A 24,525-nucleotide genomic window follows, 5' to 3' on the forward strand; every position below is an offset into this window, starting at 1 on the left:
GCGAAAGGGAGGAAACATGCCTTTGTTTTAAGATGGATGTGAGAAACTTTTGTTGCTGCAGTATTTACAGTTTTTGACGTCAGCGGTGCTGCCGATGCAACAACAGTGGTGATGCGCAGAAAAAGCATCGCCATGTACCAAGAAAAAGCAACAGTAAGAATTCAAATTGCATATTGTGTGGCAGGACAAAGTAAAGAAATGTCACAGAAATAATTGGTTTAGATTAGATGTAATGTTTGGCCCAAAGACAGTTGGGAAAAGGATGGATTATACAGTCCACTTTTCTACTAGGTCATAATATACTGTACATGATAACCATGCACCACGTATTACTAGTATTTCTTACAATTCATCGGCTTAGTTTACCTTGTGCCTCAGCCTCATTGCACTAATTGCATTGCTCCTTGTGTTTCATGCTCTTCTGTCTCCACTTGACTCCACATTACTCTGCATGTCTTCTAAATTGTCCCTTAGGGAGGAGAGTTTAAGGAGAGGATTTTTGTGCTTTGACCTTCTTTGATTTTGCCATTTATGCACATATTGACATTTATCACCCACAATACATGTGATATTAGAACCAATGTTTTTGCTTGCTTTAGTATGCTGTCATGGCTCATTCAGAGTTGCTCAAAGAGTCTGATCCCCATGTATCCAGCCCGAGCAGTGCCAGATTTAGGGAAAAACAGTATTTAGGAAACAAAAATCAAATCGCAGCGTCAGTGATGATATTTGCATCTCTAGCCGTCACTGACTAATCCTCACTCAGTAAGCATTACACAGTGGTATCAGATCACTGTACTTCTGCTTGTTCTTTGTGTACCAGAATCAAAAATAGGCTTTTGTTATTTTGAAACTGCAGGAGATAAACCAATTTGAGTTGACAGGAAGGATAAAATCATCAGTTTTTCTTTGAAATTAAAACCATTTTTACACTATGGCAGAAGCTCAAGATTTCTCTATCATCCAAAGAGAGGGAAAAAAACAACACAATGAGAACTATGATCCTTTTGCCCAAATGTGATGTTGACCAACACATCAAATGTGACCCTGTTTCTGTTTTTAGAAGCTAAGCTCTCAGCCAGTCAATGGCAAGATTTAGTATTCAGTGCTGACTCATCACACAATCCCCTTATTTCCTCATCTTTTTTTAGCTGCAATTTTTTCGATAATTGCACTGCATTTCAAAGATTATACACACACACACACACACACACACACACACACACACACACACACACGTAATATTTCCTGCTTTGGTTTAATTTTTCTTTTTTTAGCCTATTATATGAAGTTTCACTGCCTCGTTTACTGGTTGCTGCTGATAGTTGTAGTGGCACTTTCTGAGTGCAGTGCATATACTATATACTGTAAATACAATGTACAATACTACTGTGTTCTTTATTTTAACCTCAAACTGCTGCTATGCCACAAACGAGTCTGTACACTATGGGAAAGACAGTCTCACTCTCGTCTCTCCAATTCTTACACACAGGCTTGAGTCCTCTTGATCAAATAATTTGTGACTGTCGCCATCTCGTGGCAGCTTTGGGAAGTCAAGGGGGAGGAGAGGAACTCTGAGGCTGTGCTAGTCATTAAAAAAAAAAAAAAAAAAAAAAAAAAAAAATACAAGAAGATTCCAGAGCGGAGTATGCACATTTTTATTTAGTGACCTTGTTTTATTTTTCAAATGTACTGCCACAGCTTACAACACAATTTTAGATACACAGCAAAATAAATGTATTTGATTAAAAAATTAAATCTGAAAAATAATCAGAATAGTGTAATGGACTGGCTTATTCCACCCCTTGTCAATCGCAAATTGTCATTACTGTTCCAGTGCAGATTCCATTCAACCCGGCTCCATCAGCGAAGCTTCGCTCTGCTACGTTTCAAAATGATCACTCACACTGGATCTTCAGCCACAGGAAAACAGCGACGCCTGTTCGTCAAGACCTTTTCATATAGAACAGCTGCGAAATACTTTGCTGATGAAATGCAAAACAAACCGATGATGGGACACACACACACACACGCACACACACTCACACACACACACATACAAAACGCGCGCGCGCACACGTACAGAGGATCTGATCTGACAGCATGCACAATAAAGAGGCTGACACGGTCTGTTTTTGTTTTTTCTACAGCCAACACGGTGGCTAAACGTCACACAGTTGCACAGCCGCGGTTTGTGCAGTTGTGCGCCGAGAGATACATCAAGACACAATGAATCCAAACAGGGACAGGCAGGCAAAGCCATCACTGGTTACAGATGTTTGAAAGGTCAGGCATTAACATTGTGGCCGGTTCCTTCAGCCGAGCCTTTCTGGCCGTACAGTTTGTTTGATAAAACCTGATTGGTCTTTACGGTGGTCCTGAGGTACACAACGGCAAATCGTGAAACACAACAGCAAATTACGGTACACAACCACATAAACTTCGGCAACTACCGATTGGTCTGACCTCCCATTAGGGTTAGTGTTATGGTTAGAGTTAGGGTTAGTGTTATGGTTAGGGGAGGTTGGACCAATGCACAATTTGTCGGAATCTGCTTTTTAACGCTTTAATGACATATTAACGCCTAAAGTCCAAACCGTGGCATGTTTTGTGTTGACATTGCGTAAATCCATTTTACCCTCTGGTCCAATCCTCGGACGTTGTCTTGTCATCAAGTGGCAAACACAAATTTTGTCGTCATGTTTCGTGATTTGCTACGGTCGTTTCCTTTTTGTTTATTTCCTAAATCCACCGTTGTGTTTAGCAATTTGCTGTTGTGTTCAGCACTTCAGGGTCACTGCAGCTCTTTTGCAGGCCATCGACGTATCAATAAATAATCCAGCAGTAACGAAAATCAATAAATAGAGCAATAAATAGATACTTGTGTTTCGCACTCTGATATACAGTATAAGTCGAGGTTAATCTACATGTACTTTCACTATTTACATCATCACAATATATACTAGTTCCCACAGACACACAGGTACACACACCCACACCTTTCTTTAAACACATGCGTACGCGTTGAGAAGCTACAGTGGTGTCTGTCAGATCACTTCAGCCAATTAAGGTTTGACAAATAGATACACAGTAATCTTGCACTTGCAGCACTATATACACATAAACAAATGTGTTTTTAGACTTTAGGACTGGCTTCTTCGGTGCAATTAAAATATACATTTTGCCTGACAGTTAATCCAACCAAGATTAGTTAAAAAAAAATAAATAAATAAAAATAAATAGTGATGTATGCAGCTGTTAACTTGAAGAGATTGTCAAGTGGTTTTGCATGTTTGACTCGTCTGATGAAGAATTCAAGTTTCTCCATTTTTAGGTCCACTACGACGGGATCATTTATCTGACAGGAATATGGCTTTCAGGCCATTAACTGATCCTATGTACATTGAAACACATTTTTCCCAGACATATAACAATTTCTAGTGTGACTATATTTAAAAACAATTATTTTAACTTGACAAATTTCAACCCAGAACTGCATACTTTTTTTTTCTCAACTTTTTTTTTGAATTTGAGGCTTTTGAAGGTTCAGTGGCCAGCGGCTACAAAAAAAAGGAACAGTCCTCTCGCTGATTTCTGAAAAGACAGAGTCGGACTTTCAAGGCTTAAACGTGTAAAACTGCCCAGTGTGACGGATGCACAAACATAAACATAAAATGATCAGAACAGGAATGGATTGTGGTTGGTGTGTCTCACTGTTTCAGCCAACAGCATTCCTGAGTGTACCTGCGGCTGCGCGGGGACGTCATCCCTACCCTTTGACATCCTTCCACCCAAGTCAACTGCTCCTACTTGTTGATTCCCTCCAGGGTGACTGCACTGACCCACTGAGCTATCTACCAACAGTGCCCCTGCTGTCGGCTTCCCTACCACTGGTGCAGACCAAAGCATCTCGCCTCCCCGATCAAAACCTTTCACTTTTAGTGCCACGCGTGAACCCCCCTCTGTATTTCCTGGTAAGGGAGGAGCTGTGTGAGATCTGCATACAGCGAAACAGGACTCTGTGGCCGTATGGGTCGGAAACACAGGGGTTTTACGGGCTGGGTCAGCAGCTCCACCAACAGGAGGGGCGAAGTCAGACTCAAAGAGACTACTGTAAGTCAGCCCTGATACAGCCCCAGGTCTACTTAGGTGGGCAGATGTTGGGCCCCCGGCATTCAAAGTGCCTAGGAAATCAAAAGTGGATCACCAGGAGGATGGAAGGATTGGGAGATGCACAGTTTGAAATAGTTCAGAGAAGAGAAATGCATTAGAGTAGAGAGGGGAAGAGAGAGGTGACAAGAGTTAAATCTGCACTGGTTAATACACATTAGCATTTACTTTATACTGTAGCAGGTCACTAGAATGTTCACTCACACATATACACGCACACAGTGTAAACACTACAGTGGGACAGGGCTGGGCTGTTTAGGCAGATCACATTTTTGGAATAGACTTTCTTACAAACAAAACGTATTGTAGCGTTAGGGTTGGGTTCTCGTTGTACACTTTTCTCTGAATACTGTCACCAAACAGGGTTGAAACACATTAAACTGATCATCAGGCGGCAAAACGAGTTTTTGTTGTGATTTTCAAGTCCGTAAGATTCAACATCCATCCATCCACCAAGCGCACGAGAAGTAATTCCACACGAAGCCTCCACCAAAAAAGACACAGTTCACCCAAACGGAGGCATTGCTTCTGTCCTTACCGATGGCTCGCGGCTGCACGGCGAGCGTGTCGCCAAGTGTTTGCTGTTTGGGTTTGGTGTTGGATGAAAATAGGTCGTCCAAGTCAATAAGTGATGCCCCCTCGGAGCCCAGAAACCAAGCAGTCTTTCTACAGATCTCCTTCCCCCGGCGTGCTTGCTTTCCTGCAATAAAACAACGGTCCGATTCGACTCTAAAAGGTGTTTTCTTGAGGGGACAGGTCAGCGGGAAGAAGAGAGCAAAGCGAAAGAGCGTGATTAGTTGATTGTTAGCTGGCTGCTGACTGATGGGAGGATGCATGTGAAATGGTGAAAATGGGAAAATGGGCAATTAAAAATTAATTTTGACACGATTTCATTAGTTAATAGGTACGGATGGGTCCAGTTTTGGACGGACGTTAGTTCCAGGACTGTTCACCAAAAGAACCCCCACCTTATAATTTCTCTGTTGGCTACTCCTGACATTATGCTGCTAGTGGTTAGCAGCTATGTTAGTTAAAGTTAAAATCTCTGAAGTGTGGTGACAGCAGCATGTTGACACCCTTAACACACAGGGAAAGGTAGTTTTGTAGTTGTAGGGACATTATGGGATGAACTCATGCCATGTAATTTCTTTTCACAAAACTTAAACTAATCAAACTAAGCATTTCTTCAAGTCGATACATTTTATCCTGAGAGATCAATAAATCCCCATATATGTATTTCTGAAGTGAGCACATTTTGACATTTTGAGGAATGACAGTTTAGAGTGAACATTCACAGCACCAAATAAGCAGGAATAGAAAGCAAGCAGAAATTTTGAGCGGACTACAAATGTTAGTGTGCAAACAAAAGCAAGAAATTTAGATTTTGGAATGTTGCTATCCGTTTACCTTGTTCATTGCTCGGTGTGTTGCTTAATGCACCCCATGGATCATCTTTCTTCGGCCCATCTCCAAAGGGGTCGCTGGACGGGGAGGAGCCTGACGGTGGAGCAGGTGAACCCCAGGCATCATCTGCCTTGACTGGAGCTGCGGCTGCACAAGTAAATGCAAAAGACACATAGAATGTTGATACATGGTGGATTTGACCTTTTAGAGACCTTCAAGCATAACTTAAGAAAATGAATCAACATGTATTAAGTGGTTGGAAGTGGGGTGGACTGGGACTTCGGGTTGTTTGTTTGTGTGAAATATAAAAATAAGGTTCAGGGTTGTGCCCTTTTAACGATGGTGCCTGATGCATTCTACAATTCCTGACCAGTCCAATTACCTACATACTTTGTTTTGGTAAGCTTTTTCATGGTAGCACCAAAAATTATCCTCAACCCGCAACTCGTGCCTGTTCATTGGCTTTTCGTTCTTTTATTTCGTTCACCAATGATACTGACGTCAAATGGAAATTTATTATTGGAAGAACCACAAAAATAGTGGCAATCAGAGCAACAAAAAATGGTATTCATAACATCAAATATACTTAATCTCAGAGTTATTATCTGTTTCTCACCCGGAGCTCCCCATGGGTCACTGTCTGGTTTCGAAGAATCTCCAAAAGCATCAGAAGAATCTAAAGGTGAGAAGGAGCCTTTATCATCCCCCCAAGGATCTCCACCTGCAGTTTCATTCGGAGCAGTAGATGTTCCCCAGGGATCCGAAGCAGTGGCCGGTGGAGACGAAGCAGGTACTTCCCAAGCATCTGAATTTCCTTTGGGTGAGCTCACTAGAGGGGCACTGAAGGGATCAGATGCATCATCCTTGGGTGGACTTGGTGGGTCAGTAAAAGGGTCCTCTTTTGGAGGTGTTGTTGGCGCTGTGAAAGGGTCGTTGTTTGTAGTTGTAGATGGTGTTGAGAAAGGATCCTCTTTCGGCGGTGTTGTTGGAGCCTTGAAAGGGTCACCTTCACTAGGTTTGGTCGTTGCCGAGAAAGGATCTTCTGTTGGTGACGATAGTGAAGCAGTGAATGGATCGTCCTTTGTTGACGCTGGTGCTGCAAATGGATCCTCTTTAGGAGGTGTTGATGCTGGTGCATTAAATTGATCATCTTTCGGGGTGTTGAACGGATCATCTTTTGGGGTGTTGAACGGATCTTCTTTTGGGGCATTGAAAGGATCATCTTTTGGGGTGTTGAACGGGTCATCCTTTGGTGCATTGAAAGGATCATCTTTTGGGGTGTTGAACGGGTCATCCTTTGGTGCATTGAAAGGATCATCTTTTGGGGTGTTGAACGGGTCATCTTTTGGTGCATTGAAAGGATCATCTTTTGGGGTACTGAACGGGTCATCTTTTGGAGTGTTGAACGGATCGTCTTTTGGAGTGTTGAACGGATCATGGTTAGATGAAGTAAAGGGATCTGGTTTATCTTTCGGAGCCGCGAAAGGATCCTCCTTGTCTTTGGGTGCATTGAAGGGGTCCGAATTTTCTTTCGGCGTATTAAAAGGGTCATCTTTTGATGCACTGAATGGATCTGGTTTGTCTTTGGGAGCTGCAAAGGGATCCTCCTCATTGTTTCCAGTAGAAAATTGATCTTCTTCAGTCTTCGGGGCAGCATAAGGATCTTCATCATCTTTTGTTGCATCAAATGACTCTTCAGATTTCGCTGGAGACCCCCAAGCATCGGTGCTCTGTGCAGTGTCACTTGTGCCAGGTTTTACAGGCGCTCCCCAGGCATCTGTTTTTACCTCCTCTTCCTTTTTGTCTTCTCCCCAAGCCTCTTTCTCAGCGTCACCGCCTTTGCCTGCATCCTCCCATTTCAGCTCATCCTCTGACAGGTTTGCCTGTGATGACAGAGTTAAATAATTAGAAAATATTGGATTGACTGATTTGTTGCCATCAGTTATGATTTTCCTGTGATATACAGGACTGCTGCTTTTAAGAGTAATATCTGCTCAATGAACTACTTGTTTGTTCATCAAGTTTTGTTCATATCAATGATTTTTATTTTTATATTGTTAACATATAATATATGGTGAAAAAAGGTTTGATGAAATGTAGAAAAAATAACCTGTCTTTTACTTGGTAAAAGCAAATATAGCAAAGTTTTCCACTAAGTTTCTCTTAAAATCATTACTCTAAAAATATGTATGACAAAAACTCCTTTACAAGATACATAAATGAAAGGACCTAAAAACCAGTAACCTGACACATCAGAGAATAGTGAAAATAGTGAGTTGGATTTAATCTACATGTAATCGATCTGGGAAAGAGGCATGATTTATGATCTTGTATCATCTTCCTTAGAAGTCACAACAAACCCCGGCTGTACAAGTAGACACAGTCTACAGAAAACTGTATTCAGATTTAACCGGTTAAGATTGAAGCTTTTCAAAGGATAGTGTGCGAGGTCTGAGACTTGGGGCCAATTCCAACTCCTCAATCTCAACCCTCGCCCTTAACCCTCAATCTTGGCCCTCAATAATAAGTGTAAGGGCTTAGAAATGGGACACCCCTTAAGTGCAGTTACGTCTTCAGACTGTGGGGGGCGGCCTTACGCCAAAGCTACGTCCAGTCTGTCAAGAAGTCGACAACGACGAAGAAGAAGGAGAAAAAGAAAAAGACGGTGAAAAAGGAAGAAGTCCTCCTTCGCTACACAACGAGGTATACAAGTAACGTGAAGCTGGGACCTCCGGTCCGGTTGCCAAACCTCGTAAAGTAAAAAAAAAAAAAAATGTTACGCAACAACGATGACAATAATCCATAAAAACATAAAAACTAAAACAATACAATGGTTTCGGAATATTTATATCTTTATTAACTAAGAAAATACTTCCATTTTTAGCTTGCTTTTACATCGCGATCTTTTTCGAAGATGTCTTGGCGAAAATACGCAATGCCTTCTGGGTAGCCCTTACTGCCAAGGGTGGTGCCGGAGAATCTCAATATTGAGGGCGATACAGCCCTTAAACTCATCCCTCAACTTGACGTTCTTAGAATCGGGACAGCACTTGCACCTCGCGGGAGCGCGCATTTTTGAGATTGAGGGTTGAGATTGAGGGTTAAGGGAGGAAATGGAATTCACCCTTGGAATGCCTCTTCTGCTAAGCGAATGTGACAATTTATGGTATAGCTGTTCTCTACTACATTGTAGCATAATAAACAAGAATGAATGTGAATTAATGATATAACTATCATCATCATCTTACCCTCCTTTCTACTTCTTTCTTCTCAGCTTCCTGTTTAAGCCGCTCTTCTTTACGGGCAGCAAAAGAAGCTGTTAAATCAGCCACAGATGGTATGTTGGTCAGGGATGGAAGCCCTGCAGCTCCAGCCACATAAACAGGCTTGTAGTTGGGATCTTTAACGGCGTCTGTAGAGGAGGCTGGTAAGATGGAATAAGTGTGGGGTAGACAAATAAGTGTGGTGTTGACAAAGAATTTCAGCAAATTCAGTTGAAAATTATTATTATAGTGACGCTTTGTGGCAAAGAGCTCACCAGCAGCGCCTTTTGATGTCTTTTCTCTTGTTTTTACAGCAAAGTCTCTCTCTTCCTTGAGTTTTTCATCATCCTCCATAAGAACGAGGACAACTTTGGCCTTTTCTCTTACATTTGAACCCTGGAAAGGATATGTCTATAATTAGATGTGGATTTCCCCTCTCATGTATTGGGAGAGCCCCATCAGCTCTAAAAAATGGTAAACCTAAAACAAACCCAAATATTCACAATATGAAATGCAACAAAACCTAAATAAAGGTCTTTATTTAAGCAGTATACAATTATCTTCTAAATACCTTGGTTCTGATCACTTGAACGCCAAAGTTCCTAGACTAATTCCATAGTGTTTAGGCTAACAGAGGTAATAAGAATGTTGTGGCAACAATGATCGAACGCCTAAATGCACAACAACCCAGCCCTATTAAGGTTTGCAGGCATGATTATGAAGCACTGATCACCTGATCTTTCCCATCTTTTTCTACAAAGCGATACTCTGTGAGGGCTTTCACAATGTAGATATTGTCCTTCATTTTCAGGAGCACACGATCATCACCAGTCTTCAACAGGTACTCTAAAAGTGTCAGAGACTAGTTTGAAAGAAACAACATAAAAAAGAGAAATATCATTGCCAAATCATTTTTTAAAAGAGAGACACAGAAGAAAAACACACAAAAGCTTCAAAGAATGTTTACAGTAAACATACAGTGCTGTAGAACTGGCACTTGTTAGCCATACCTTGTGTATGTGTCTCCAGTTCCTATCATCTTTAAGGCGTTTCCAGAGCATTGTCATGATTTCGTTGCAGGCAACCACATTGTAGGTGAGATCAGAGATATCTGCCATCTGAGAACTAGATGGGCCCCAGGGGTCATTGGATGTTGCCTCTCTTACCTGCATTAAGACCAAAGCGTGAAATACAGCCACTGATAATAAATGATTTAAGAAAAATGAACATGAATTTATAGGTTGCAATGCAATAACCGTTTAGGCACGAGATGACAAATATTGGCAAAATACTTTATAGATTCTGATAAGTTCTGCCCGTTATTAGTACAACTAAATAAACATATAAATAACACACAAACATTAATTATAGCATAGAATTCTGAAACTGAAACTGATGGAATCATGTATGTCACCATTTAGGAAACTGAAAGTTTTCATTATGTACCGAAGACATTTTTTTTTGTTGCATCAAATGAAAATAACTTCCGATATGAATATCAGTGTGAAATGAGGCACAACACTGACTGTTCATAATGACAGGTGTCAGTGAGTTCATAGTTGCAACAAGAGATGCATTTCTATTCTGATATGTTTTTCCTAAGCACCCTGCATTGGCTGTTTGTACATAAAATCCTAATTCTTACCTTGACCTCAGCCTCAGAATAGTTCTGAACCAGGTTCTTCAGTTGTCGGCGGAGCATTGACGACGTCATGTTGTACAATGTAGGGAGGTGGGGAATTAAACCACCACAATCTGATGTGAAAAAAGCTCACATATTAACATTGCTTGTAGACCGCTGGTATAAAACGGTGACCAAACGTACACAAGCTCAGAAACACAAACAATTTACCTTTAAAATATCAAAATGTGCTGTTTTAAATTCTCAAACTGCTGGACTGCAGCTGCTGGCTCAGAAAGTGCACATCCTGCTGCTCTGACTTCACCTTCACTGCATCTGCTCGTCTCCGGTTTGCAGCAACCAGATCCTACACATGCAGGAAAGCAGCAGAAGAAAGCACAGGATGAGCTCCGACACGATTTAGCACCTGGGTGACAATGAAAGGAAGCCCCTCGGTTTGCGCAACTGTCAAGCCAGACGTCGCTTTGTATGTACAGGGTCAATATTGCGACACGTTATAACCACTGCGACAAAACGTATATTCTTGCCGAGCTGGATTAGCAGCACTAAGCTAGAAGCTAGTGAGCTATGGGCATCGTCTGTCAACGCCTTTGTGGCCAAAATAAAGCGGACTAACATATGAAATAACAAACTAAATCACATACGAGCTGAATGGTGATGAAGACACGTGAACTGGAGGAACGTTCGCTTTCGAATCCGACAAACAAGGCGTCGTGTTTTCAGCACCTCGGACAGAGGCTCAAGACGAGCGCAAGCCGTCAATATGGCTAACGGCCGGGCGAGATGCTATGACAGCAGCAACAGTCGTCTCAAATGGGAAGAAAGAGAGAAAGAAAAAGCTGTGTAATGAACGAAAACGTGACATTGTTTTTCAATAGAACGTACTGAAATACCCAAACTTGATAGGCAAGTGAAATATGTGTGGAGTAAAATAAATAAATAAATAGAAATACACTAACCTTTGACAGCTCGCCAGGGTGCTTCGAGGAGCTGAACAACGCGACGATTTCCGCTTCCGCAATTGTACGCACCTGCCAGTGAACGCCCCCATCTGACATTTATTTTTTTTTTTTTTATTTATTCCCCAGTCGAAAACAGTTATTTTACTTTTTGGCTTCAACTTGAGTTGAAACCCAAAAAATTGGGGGGAAAAAATAATTGTTTTGGTACAAAGAAAATGCATGTATTACGATGCGTTGTGTGATGCACGCAAATGTGTTACGCAGGTGTTATTTATTTATTCCTCAGTTATTTCATCATGCTGTCGTGATTTCATTTTTTTTTTTAACACGAGTTGCAAAAATCAAACAAATAAATACATTTTAAAAATCGCAGAGAACGATTCTAAATTAAATCCATTTTAATATTTTATTAAAAAAAAAAATCAATGTGTTCAGATAAGGTTAGGGGAAAGGTTTCACGCAGTGGTCGTAAAAATGGTAGATAGTGACGTAGATACGAAGCCATATCTCTCTCATATCTCTCTCTCACACACACACACACACACACACACACACACACACACACACACACACACACACACGGCCCCCCTCCTCAGAAAACGGGAGTGAATAAATGAGTCACGACCACTACCACCACAACACTGCCACATCAATAACCGTGGAGCCAAGATGGCGGCTGAAGGAGAGTACGAGTCAATTCTGTGCGTCAAGCCCGATGTCAACGTCTATCGCATCCCGCCCAGAGCCTCGAACCGCTCGTACAGGTAAGGAGGTGAAAAGCCGTGAACCTCGATACTGACGATGCTCTCGAACGTTGTTGTAAATGTCGTGTTTTACGTGTCGTCGACTGAGGGCGAAGCGCTGTCACCGCCAGCGCCTTCAGTTTGGTCACCAGTCAGAGGATCGACACCGGTTTGAACGTTTGTACTCTAATATTTTGATGGGAAATGCGTCTCGCCAGTGGCTCGTAAAGCTGTTTTGTCGCTGTGAAGAGCAATTGAGCACTGTCAGAGACGTGACAGTTGAATTAGTCACCGGGTCGATATCCGGGCGGGTTGCCAGGTCGGTCTCACTCTCTGTGACAGGCGGCTAGTGTGTGTCTGTGTGTTTGTGTCCTCTTTACAGACGAAAAAAAAAAAAAAAAGGGGGGGGGGGTTTACCCAATGTGGTTTAGACGGTCGAGTTACTCCAATAATCAACAATATTTCCATTGAGAACTCCCCTAATGCTATCAGTGGCTATTACGACTTTTAAAAGACGTTTTACTGATAAAAGTATTGTTTTATGTGTAGTTATAGATTCCCAAAATTACCTGTCATTCAATTACAAGACTTTAAAACACTCAAGGAGTGACTCGAGGAGATTGAAGGATCTTGTGCAATTCAGCCGTCCATCACCCTGTCAAGTACAGTAATGAAGTACAAACACTTTGTTGCTGTACTTGAGTATATGTTTTATTTTTTTTATTTTTTTTTCTTAAGTTTCTGTACTTGAGTATTTCGTTTTCTGACTACTTTTACTTTGGACTTGCTCGTTACTTCAGTGGTTTAAAGATACAAATTATGTTCAAAATAATTCACTTATTATTATTATTATTATTATTATTATTATTATTATTATTATTGTTATAACAATAATAATAATAATTATTATTATTATTATAGTGGTTATTGGTTGAGGTGGAGCTACTTGAACTATGCTGTTGAGTAATTAAATATAAAAGTGGACAATATTCTTGGGGGAGGTTATTTTTTTTTAGAGAATCTCAGTTTTGGGGTTACTGTTCAGACAGGAAATAAATTAAGAAAATACATTTGGTTATTTTGATCAAAAGTCAGTCATAGTACTGACTGGTCAGAATTATCACTGATAACAGTTGAGTTGTGCTATAGAATTGAGAGTGCCAAAAGCTGTTCAGTTCAGTCTGTCAAATATTTTTCATTTTTTCAAAATTATCAAAAAAATTAATTGTTCTATTGTTCTGTTATTGATAGAACAAGAAAAGTACATTTCATAACCTTTACTTCCTCACTTTTACTTAAATACAGTAAGAAAATAAGTTGAATTGGTACTTTCACTTACCAGAGTTTTTAATTTTTTAATTTTTTAATTTTTTTTTACAGTATCAGGACTGTTAGTTCCATACAGAATGTGAATACTTTTGCTACTTGCTCATGTACCCCAGAACTTGCCTGGTTAGCATCCATCTCCAGAAGCAAAGATCAGCAGAGCAAAGCGGCAGTTGCTCTGAGCTTTGTTTTGCAAATACAGAATTTGTTGCACTGTTTTAATTAACAGCTCACACCGTGAGAGTGTTCATCTCTCACTTGGCCAATCAATAGCCACACGCTCTCCCTCGCTGAATACATTTCCATGGAAATGCTGAACGGATAATCGAAGACTTTCAGTTTTACCCGGTAATTTACTATCACTTGATGTTTGAAATTATATCGTTCTCGTGAAAACACGATAGTAACACCGCAGTTAATGTCCATAATTATTTTTGTGATTTCACACCTATGTGTGAGTGTAGTTTCAGTGTATCGCACAACTGATTTTTTTCTTTCTTTTTTTTTTTTAATACAGGGCAGCGGACTGGAAACTGGACGCTCCAGATTGGTCCGGTCGAATGAGGATCACAGCCAAGGGGAAAGTGGCCTTCATCAAACTGGAGGACAAGGTTTCAGGTTGGAGTTTCTCTGTGAACAACTAAAACACGGACGACACGGTGGCACAGCGGTTAACGCTGCCGCCACACAGCAAGAAGGTTGTGGGTTTGATTCCTGGGCCTGGCACCTTTCTGTGTGGAGTTTTACATGGTCTCCCTGTGTGTGCATGATTTCTCTCCAGGTTCTTCAGCTTCCTGCCACAGTCCAAAAACATGCATTTGAGGTGAATTGGAAACTCTAAATTGTCCGTAGGTGTGTGTGGATACGTCTGGAAAACCACCTCTTGAGAGCGTCAAAACCCTTTAGCCATAATTGAGAGGTTTTTCATGGTTTTCCAAGTTTTAGTGTTTAGGTGACCAGTTTTTTTTTTTATTGCGATATTTATTATAAATATCGCAATAAAACATTGCGATATTTTGCTCAATTGTAGGGGCAATGGAAACACAGCTTATGTGACCCTGCGATGAACTGGCGAATTGTCCAGGGTGTCACCCTGCCTTTGCACGATGACAGCTGGGAGAGCATCCAGCAGACCCCTGTGACCCTGAGATCGGGAAGAAGCGGGTATTGAAAATGGATGGAACTAAAACACACGTCTTGCACCACTCGCGGCCTCAGACCGACCATCGTCCCCCTCGTGCAGAAGTTGCCGGAAGCTCATCCTGGGTTCAGATTGACTGACCAATTTCTTTCTTTCATTGTTTTTTTGCACTCACACCTTCCCATTGTCCCATGTGGACCTGCAGGAGAGCTGTTCGCCCAGGCGCCGGTCAAAGAGTACCCCGGCATCACCGTGGAAACGGTCAGTGACTCCAGCCGATATTTCGTCCTGCGGATACAAGACGATGGCGGTAAGTGCTTCCGTGCCACGACGATGAACTCTGTGTTCGTTTAAAGCAAACTCGCCAAATTTGGCCCGCAGTGTAATTATATTATATCGAAAATGACTACTAGAGCTGGACTGCTGGTATTGTACAGCACCTGTCCTGCTAATGCAGGGTAAAATGCTGCAACTTGCATGTTGAAACCCTCTGAAGTGGATTGGATCCACTATTTCAGAAACGTGTAATATTTTAGGCTCAGCTGGCTTCAGCCTTTTCCCATTGTTTTCCATTCAGCCGTTCTTGATCAACACACTTTTCTTTTTACAAAGAACCTCAACCTGACTTTTGTTCTTGGCAGTGACTGTAATCATGTCCGCAGGTCGCAGTGCTTTCATCGGCGTCGGCTTCGGGGACAGGGGGGACGCGTTTGATTTCAACGTGGCTCTGCAAGACCATTTTAAGTAAGTGGTGATGTGAAGTGAAGTGAAGTGGTGGATGTAGAAAAGGAAGCTGCTGTCCTTGACATGTGCAGTACTATTTTGGTTAACTGCTGAGATATCTCATTTATTTGCGTGTCTGTGAGATTGTGCGTCTCCTTCATTCCGCAGGTGGGTGAAGAAGGAGGATGAAATCAGTAAAAGTGGCCACGTCGGGGATTCAGGCCCAAAACTGGACTTGGGCTTTAAAGAGGGACAGACCATTACGCTGAACATAGGGGTAAAACAGTTAAAAAAAAAAAAAAAAAAACATTCTTACAGTCAATATTACACAACCAGTCAAACATTTGGACACAACCTATGAATTTAGTGTATTTTCTTTCATTCTCATGACTGTTGACATTGCAGTGTCTCACTGAAGGCATCTTGGTTTTTTTTCTGCATCCAGCAAGGCAAGAAGAGGGATAAGCCCCGCCCTCCAGGCCCAGGTGGTCTAGGACTCCTCCCTCCACCTCCTGGGGGCAAGATCGCCCCTCCCCCTGCCCCTTCCAGTTTGACCAACCACAACGTAGCCCATCAAACGGGATGCACGACAACAGGTATGTTGATTTCATCATAGCCAAACACTGAAGCCACTCTGCCAGCAGAGTTCCGTTAGTAACAAAAGAAGCGTTCAGCATCTTCAGATTTTCTTTTAGCAGTGAGTTCTACTGTATATGGGATACCATGTGACTAAATAGAATAGTTGTTTGGAGTTGAGCAAACTACGCCACGAGGGCCATATGCAGCCCGCTAAGCTTTTTAATTTGGCCTGCTGAACTTGAAGAAATTATAATAAGTCAGCAAGTCATAAAATACCTGTATTTCATCCATTTTTTCTGTTTTCAGAGTCATTTCAATAAAAAGCTGAACACAGTGGAGCTTCAAAGACACTGATTTTGTTTTAATGCTTATGTTGAATTCATGTCAATTGAAAATAAACAGGTTTTCTACATATCCAATGAAATATTTTTTCCTCCTATGAGGTGGCTCACCAAAACACTTCATCCACCTGCTGCTGCTCCGCTACCCCCCTCTGTCACATTTTACAACCCATTGTGGCCCCACCAGTCAAAAAGTTTGCCCCCTGCTGCTTTGGGTGCATTGTTAGCTGTGTGGGTAATAAAACGGAATCTGTATGTTTAATACAGTTTGGTTCACTATTTTACAGTAGTTAATGTTGTGTGTGTGTGTGTGTTACATCACTGCCGCACCACAGCTGGCTGCACAGCTTTGCAGCTTATTCTGCATCTGCATTCAAATGACTGTTTGTTTCTGTGCCTTTGCAGGTTGCTTGCTGGAGCTTGACAATGGCAACTTCAACACGGTGGTTCAGCCAAACCCCAGTTCAGATCTTTGGGGGGACTTCTCTGTTCCTGCAAGGTTGGCAACACAATCACATTCACACAAATACACACGCAGGAGTTGTTGCTCGGCCTCATCCGTTTGTGTGAGACATTGTGAATTTTGGAAATTTCATCCAAAATGTTTCCGTGCTGATTATGATACATGAGTAGAAGATTAAGGCACAATTAAAGAGATTTAATAGACACAATGAAAACCGCTTTCCTAGCCGAGCCTGTAAGTGCACTGAATAGAATAGAATCTTTATTGTCATCGTCAAGGTTGACAACAAAATCAAGTGCCAACCATCGGTGCAGTAGAACTAAATAGCCATCTAAACTTGTTCTGGCTGTGTGTACATCTTTCAGTGATGACACACTGAATAGTGCTGAAGGCACTCAAACAATCAGAATCCCTGTCAATGAAGGGGAGGAACTGCTTGAACCAGCACTGGGGGTGAAAAGTTCAGAAAAATAAATATACAGAGTCATTGAGTGGAGTAGCAGCTCTGTGCATCATCTCTTGCCTCAAGCCTTTTAAATTGAATAAAGAATTATCAACATTTTAGTAAAGTTTAATAAACAATATCTACACACTGTACTTTTACTTTACTTGAACTCAAAGTGAAATATCTCAATTCAACCTCATTTGACACAAAATCAGTGTAGTAAATGCTGCAGGGCTTTCATTCACCAATCACACAGCAGTTAACATAAATTTGACCGTATCAAAAAACATTTCAGAACACCAAGAAAGCAAATAGAAATTCCACCGACCATTGGCGTCTTTGGACTGAATCCATGAGGACTCGGAGCTTCTTTGTTCTTTCCTTGTTTCTTTCAACTCTGCTTTCTCCCCTGAAGTTTGTCTGAATGACCGCGCTTCCCCCAGTCCTTCCCAGGTGCTCTCAATTAGTGATCAGGTGTCAAGCACCTGCTACTTTGCTGCTGCTGGTGCACTCTGGGAGGTCTAATACTTACTTCTACTGTATGTCCTGAGATTCAGCTCCACCATGTCTTTTTCAGCTCTGTCCCACCACCATCACGACCACAGGACACAGCAAACTGGATCCAGTTTTAAGCCGTCGCATCACTAGTCGTCCCACCAACGTCTGTCCGAAGCTTTGCATTGCATTGAGATTAACTGGCACGCACACACTCTCATCCCAAAGTGGAACTGTCTATCACACTGGAGGTCTTAAAACAACTTGTTACAATTATTATTTTTTTGTTTTCAACGACAAATCCTCATTCAAATATATATATATATTTTTTTTTGCAGCAGCAGCAGCAGCAGCAGTTTTACAGTATTGGGTCAATCAGACAGAAAGGCAGTTTAAATGCATCTTTTTCAATCATGCTACAATATCTTGATGATTTAAGCAGCCTGACTGCTCTTTTAGTTTGACAAGAAACAACAGGAACAACAAAGCAGGACTTTCAGCATTATTTCTAATATTGTCAGTGTGACACTATCCATTGTGTATTCACCCAAAGTCACTAAAAAGCCATTATGTTGCGAGTCAGACTTACTTTGGCTGATCAAACGCTGTCTGTTAAAGCCATGATCATCATTACGAACATAGTTTGAGCCGGTTCCTGTGATTCCAAAGGGCTATTGTTCAACATCTCGAGCTCCCCTTTCATGCGTCTGCAGCCACTTGTCAGTAGATGGCCGTCTGAACAAGCATTGCAAACGTTATTTTATAATATGGCCCGTGTTGTTTGTGCAACTGCTCCCCCCTCAGGCCGCAGTGAGCGCTACATCTCTTGCAAATTCACCGCTGTTTGCTGTAACCTGTTTTGATTGTTTGGGGGGAAAGTTCAGTTAAGACTTTTTAGACTAAATTAAATGGAGACACAGTATAAAAGGCGTATTGAAGTGCCTTTTCCAAAAGAAAAAAAGGTTGAAATATATTTTTTCCTTCAAGAGCCGTATTATTTCCACAGAAGAAGGTCTTTAATCATTTTTTTTTTGGTAGATTTTATTTGACAACAGTAGACTGGCCAAATCCACTCTGCTGCACTTTGTTGGGTAGAGTCAAATGTTTTGCTCTAACAATCAAATATAAGCTAAAATTATGAGCACACAGACACAAGTGTGCGTGATGATGAAGTGTATTGTTGTTAATGGGACGGTAAACTCCCACTTAACAAAATTTTGAAATTGCTGAAATTATTTAAAATTCAGCCGTATCGGATAAAATTGAGTGATTAAGGGCATTTTACTGCACCCAACGACGAGAGAGTCAAAGTTGAATTGGGTTCAGAATAAAACATATTGTCTTTATCATTGAGAAAACAGAGAAAAACTGACTGAATGCTGCTCATTCTTTTTTGTGTCACAAACACATTAAACCTACTCTCTCATGTTTACTTGAGAGGAAAGATTGAGGGCGCTCTGTGGTTACTCTGAAACTTAATAATTTATTTCAAAGAACTGAGAACTTAACACAGTAAACCTGTTAAAATAAGGACTGCAGAACTAGATGAGAAAATCAATTCAATTTGTAGTCCTACAGTTTAGAAAACATCACGTTCTCGTGCAGAAGTGGATGTGCGGAATTCTACCATCACGCATACATTTTAATGAAATATTGGCGACTGCGGTTCTGTACAAGGAGACGCGGGATGCCTGTCAGTGCCTCTAAAACCGTGAAACAAATGTATTTTTACTTGTGCCCCAATACAATTTAACAATCTTTTTCTCAATTTTATTGAGTATTTTCCATCCTACCAATGTTCTTCCTAATGCAAAGAAGTCGTCCGAGGGTGATGTCCTTGCACAGCCAAACCACCACTACAGTCAAATTGAGGGAACGTCTTTCTTTTTCTTTTCTTTTCTTTCTTTCGATTGTGTTGATCAAGTCGCTCCCAAGTCGAGGCACATAGAACAAAAGGATTGTTTACTCACTCTGATGAATGTCTGTCTGTGTGGCAGCCAATGATATGTTAATATGGTGAAATTGAAGTTGAATGATAGACATATATATATATATATATATATATATATGAATAAATGAGCCCTTTAAATGTACTCAAATTAACTCCTTTTGACTAGCCATGGTGAACCCACAGGGCCAGTATGAAATGTGTATGTGTTGTGTTTACATCGCTGGTGTTGCTGGCTATTATATCAAAATGTCTCATATCTGTCACTCATTCCACTGTGGCTAAAAAAAAATGGCCAGACTCACACTTTTGACTTATGACCAATTTCATGAGAAAGAGGCAATAAATCCTTTCAAAGGGCGCGTGTGTGTATTATTATTTTTTTTTTTGTAATTTCTATTTTTATTTTTGGACAATATCACAAAGGCACAAAGCAAAGGACGACAATAATCAGTTAGCAACTGCATTAACCAGACCAGTGTTTCTACCAAGTGTGAAGTGAGCCGTGATTTCACATCAACGCAGGTCAAGTTGATCTGAATGTAAGTGTGTGTCTCTCACAGTGAATAATACATCCAGATTTATGGCTGGAGCCATCAGAATGCGTTTACACTTCAAGGGAATCCAGCATGCTGATAGGCTGACAGGATGGACGTCAGCCTCTCCATCCTGTGGTCACTTGATGAGAACAGGTGACCTCAGATTCAGAATATGATAGCAGGGAAATATAATTAGGCCTTTGAGAAAGTGGAAAGTGCAGTTTAAAGGTGCAAAGTGACAGGTGAGCATCATTTCGCGAAAGCCTTCTTTAGCTCATGGCTGGCACCACATCACACACTGCAGGCTGTTAAACTTTAACCTCAGGATCATAAATCTATAAAAAGGTCTGGCTATTAGATGTGAGGGCTGCACGGCTATGATGTAACAGAAAAAGTAACGTCTACACACCCACTTGCATGCGAATGCAACAACTTCCTCATCTGAAGGTCAATTGGGAGCAGCAGGGTGATGAAACAGGGTCGCATGGCTGAAAAGGGAGACGGATTTGCCTTTGGCACCGCATGTAAAGCTGTGTAAGAACTGACTTTCTAGCACTTAAAAAAAACTTTATTTATTTATTTATTATTTGCAACGTTTACAGAAATGTAGATCTTCAATATAAAATTATCATAATGTGCAAAGTTTGTAAAATTGTAGGACTTCAATATAAGGCAGAAGAATCCCAACATCTCATAACTTGCTGGGGGGGGGGGGGGGGGGGGGGGGTAGTGGTTAACAAGAAGATTTTCTGGCACAACTTCACCAACCTAAAAGTTGTTGCTGTCATTGTATTTTAACAATCATATGATAATGAATGGTCACTCAAATAAAGCTTTTGTGACTTCTTGCCACTACGACATCTCAATAATAATAATAATAATAATAATAATAATAATAATAATAGTGCTTTTCAAGCATGTTTTAAAAACGCATGCACCTCATTGGCTGCATTTGGGGAAGGGTGAGAAATGAAGACACCGACATGTCTGTGGCTTCTCCAGCCATCTAGTCTGTCTTTCCCCTCCCCCACCCCCTCCTCTTCTGTGTGATTGTGGAATCGGGACCAGCTGTGTGGAGCAGGTGGCAGGAGGATCCCAGGTGGCGCTCATCAGCAATCCTCCCCAGTCTGCTTCACCATGCTATATATCTATCTATCTATCTATCTATCTATCTATCTATCTTCTGTTGGACTTATCTGATATTATTGGATAGATCGACGGGCCATGACATGCAGTTCTTGAGCTACCGAAATTGCTATTATTGCGTTGCTTTTCATTATGATTCAGATGGATTGCATCACCTCATTCGGTCCACATCTCTGACCACTTAGGTTGATTTATCAGCCAGACTGACAGGCTGACACAGTTTCAGGGGACTCATGTCGCTACATCTAATCTTAGCTGAGCTTTGCTTTCACATTCGCAAACCTACACCAGCGCAAAGATTTGTTGTGTTTATTTATTTTTAATTGGCTAGAGGATTTTATTAGAGATCAGGGATGATATCACAGTCCGAAAATGACATGTACTCATTACGGGATGCCAATTCCTCCTTGTTGGAGCCAAACGAGGCACCGATAAATTTTCTGTTCTGAAGCTGCCGAGCATCAAGTTCTTTTCAGTTCACATGACACGATGATGACAGGACTCCAAGTATGGTAATGTCTGCGAAGGCGTAGGCTGATATTTGTTGAGGCTACGTTGGTTCGGATCCAGGTTGCCATCAGTTTTAACGTTTTGCATACGTTAAAAATGAATTGCAGTTACGTTTTCTAGGGAAACTTAAATCACAAAGACATTGCACTTAAATATTTCAAAATACTACTGATTGTGAACACGAATAATGTTCAGTCAGCAGATATGGTAAACCCAGGTTCTTCTCGAGGGCCAGGAGAGTTTTGGCACTCAGCCATGAGTCCAGGCCTTGGTTCAACTCTGTCTTTCCTTATAATTAATGTTTCAGTATCGGTTTCTTGCTGAAAGATGCAGTACAACGTCTAAGGTGCAGAGGATTTTAGTTTCAGTCATTGAGCCTTGCATAGTTAAGTACTCACAATCTGTACTTAAGTATTTGTACAGATACTTGTGTGGAAAAAAAATACTCTGGTAAAAGTAAAAGTACTGATTCAACTCCTTTGCTCAAGCAACCGTAAGAAAGTGCATTTTCTGAAACATACTTAAGTACAAATATGTTATGTTAATCTCTCTCTCTCTCTATGTACATATATATATATATATATATATAAGCATATATATATACACATATATATATTGCAATAAATGAAACAATACATTTGTTTACACTTTAAATATTAATAATCAATGTTATTTTCAACATTTTTATTTTTCTCTGTCCTGAAAAAGTACTAAACAGTGATGCTAAAGCTACCCTCAAATAATATTAATCTGAAATCATCACCCACTTTTATACTTAACTACATAACATCATAGTTCAACAATAACTGTGAAAAAAGTGAATTTGAACAGAATTTATATCTTTTAAACAAGTGTGTTTTTCCAATGTAGGAAATAAGAATATATATATATATATATATATATGTATATATATATATATATATATATATATATATATATATATATATATATATATACATATATATATATATATATATATATATATATGTATATATATATACATATATATATATATATATATACATATATATACATATATATATATATATATATATATATATATATATATATATATATATAAATGTATTCTATATATATACATATATATATATATAAATGTATTCTATATATACACACACACATATCCTTTACAAGACTGATCTTTGTATCACGTTGCCTTTTAAGTCTGCCGCGTGACTCTTAGGAGGTAATTCCTGCGTGAATAAACCCACTAAACTCACAGAATTGGATCTGCGTCGGCTGAAGCTGCACTCTGCCACACTCATTGTCTTGACCTCATGACAGGAACCTCTTGCCAGCTGCTCTAGCCTCCTGTCAACTTCCTGTATTTTCTCACGTTCTCACTGACGCTCTGGCTAAACATGCGCGCACGCAACGCTGTTGCACAACGCTGGCACAATCGGAGCGCATAGCATCGGCGCAACGTATCGGGTGAAATGTCAGGAGAGAGGCCTAGATAGGAATAGTTCACGGGCCATCGATCACTGTAGCACCACGCTCCGCGAGCCACTTCCTAAACATGATACAGTCATTTAGCTGCCTCATAAACAAGGTTCCTAATTCATTGCTATTGGCTGCGTTTGGTTCAGGAATTAGTACACTCGCTGTGACAGGTGTTCTGTCTTTATCGAACGCAAAAAAACTCTGCTCAAACTACCAGTGGATGTGCTGTTTTGCATTAGATGGGGGGTGACTTGTACCTATGGCAGGGAATTCATGTGTAAAAGGTGAAAGGTTAAAGTCACTCGTAATGTGTTTTAGCTTTGAAGTTGTCAGAGAAGCATGAAGCACGAGTACCTCCGTTGGATGATTTAGGCTTGTCAGCGGACCTCGTGAGCCGAGGTCAATGTCTGTGTATATACGTTGCTTTTGTTCATTTACGTGCCTGCATACGACAAAAGAAAAGTTAAAAGAAAGCGAAAATTGCTTTTGAAATGTGGGCAGGGAACAAAATAAAGAATAACACACATACATTATAGTCTGCAGTTGCATTGAGCAATGACATGTTTGCAAATATTTGTGGTTCAGTAAAATCAGATCATATATATTTTCTATGCAAAAACATCAAACTGTTGCGGAAGCGCATTGTTGCTCGCTAGAAAAAAAACAGGGCTCAGTATGAGGTTGGAATGTGAAAACTATCGGGTTTTTACGTGATAATTTTTACGTTATAACCTGAAACTATCACGTTATTTTGTGAAAGGCTCACGTTTTTCCGTGATACTTTTCACAAAATAACGTGATACTTTCACGTTTTTACGTGATAATTTTTACGTTATAAAATGAAACTATTGTTATTTCGTAAAGGTTTCCCGTTTTTGCACTGTACTTTCATGTTATAATGTGAAACTGTCACATTTTTTGTGTGAAAATTTTCACTTTATAACGATAGTTTCATGCTATAACGTGATACTGAGACCTGTTTTTTTTTTTTTTTTTTTCCTAGCGTGGCAGCAATGCGCTTCCATAGACTGTGCATTGTTTGTTGTTGGATTTTTTTTTTTTTTTACATCTCACACAAGATAGAGGAAAACTAAACTCCAATTTGCTGCTTTATACCCCTTTTCTTGGGTATTAAGGCATTTCACTTGTGCACTATAGGGGTAAATTTAAAATATATATTACTTATATATCTGACTTAACTAGTTTGAATTTATATATGTT

General features: G+C 40.4%; 2 protein-coding genes across 6 annotated transcripts; one reads left to right on the forward strand and one right to left on the reverse strand.

Moving 5' to 3' along the window:
* Positions 1–1,651: 1,651 nt before the first annotated feature.
* On the reverse strand, positions 1,652–11,506 carry LOC142876985 (uncharacterized). 4 transcript variants are annotated; one of them, XR_012923762.1, is made up of 12 exons: positions 11,439–11,506; positions 10,690–10,825; positions 10,483–10,592; positions 9,848–10,003; positions 9,571–9,699; positions 9,113–9,233; positions 8,823–8,998; positions 6,191–7,457; positions 5,578–5,721; positions 4,709–4,870; positions 2,003–4,184; positions 1,652–1,953 (listed from the first exon to the last, which is right to left on the reverse strand). XR_012923762.1 is itself a non-coding variant. In XM_076011279.1 (10 exons), exons 3-10 carry the CDS (start codon positions 10,549–10,551, stop codon positions 4,605–4,607), a joined length of 2,328 nt encoding a protein of 775 aa, XP_075867394.1. In that variant the 5' UTR covers positions 10,552–10,592; positions 10,690–10,825; positions 11,439–11,506; the 3' UTR covers positions 4,042–4,604. The 4 variants fall into 4 exon arrangements, 2 of the variants coding, with proteins under 2 accessions (XP_075867394.1, XP_075867395.1); XR_012923763.1 differs by lacking the exon at positions 11,439–11,506 and adding an exon at positions 11,124–11,260; XM_076011279.1 differs by lacking the exon at positions 1,652–1,953 and having other exon boundaries at positions 4,042–4,870.
* Positions 11,507–11,995: 489 nt separating this feature from the next.
* Positions 11,996–20,005, forward strand: necap1 (NECAP endocytosis associated 1). Of its 2 annotated transcripts, XR_012923774.1 has the most exons (9): positions 11,996–12,205; positions 14,028–14,128; positions 14,857–14,961; positions 15,314–15,395; positions 15,543–15,651; positions 15,820–15,970; positions 16,700–16,793; positions 17,780–18,616; positions 18,660–20,005. XR_012923774.1 is itself a non-coding variant. In XM_076011394.1 (8 exons), the coding sequence occupies exons 1-8, from the start codon at positions 12,111–12,113 to the stop codon at positions 17,832–17,834; spliced, it is 792 nt and encodes a 263-aa protein (XP_075867509.1). In that variant the 5' UTR covers positions 11,996–12,110; the 3' UTR covers positions 17,835–20,005. The 2 variants fall into 2 exon arrangements, 1 of the variants encoding a protein (XP_075867509.1); XM_076011394.1 differs by having other exon boundaries at positions 17,780–20,005.
* Positions 20,006–24,525: the final 4,520 nt, after the last annotated feature.

Source organism: Nelusetta ayraudi, unplaced genomic scaffold (genome assembly GCF_046127955.1).
Source record: "Nelusetta ayraudi isolate G7.1 ecotype Tasmania unplaced genomic scaffold, CSIRO-AGI_Nayr_v1 ptg000135l, whole genome shotgun sequence".
Taxonomy (NCBI): Eukaryota; Metazoa; Chordata; class Actinopteri; order Tetraodontiformes; family Monacanthidae; genus Nelusetta; species Nelusetta ayraudi.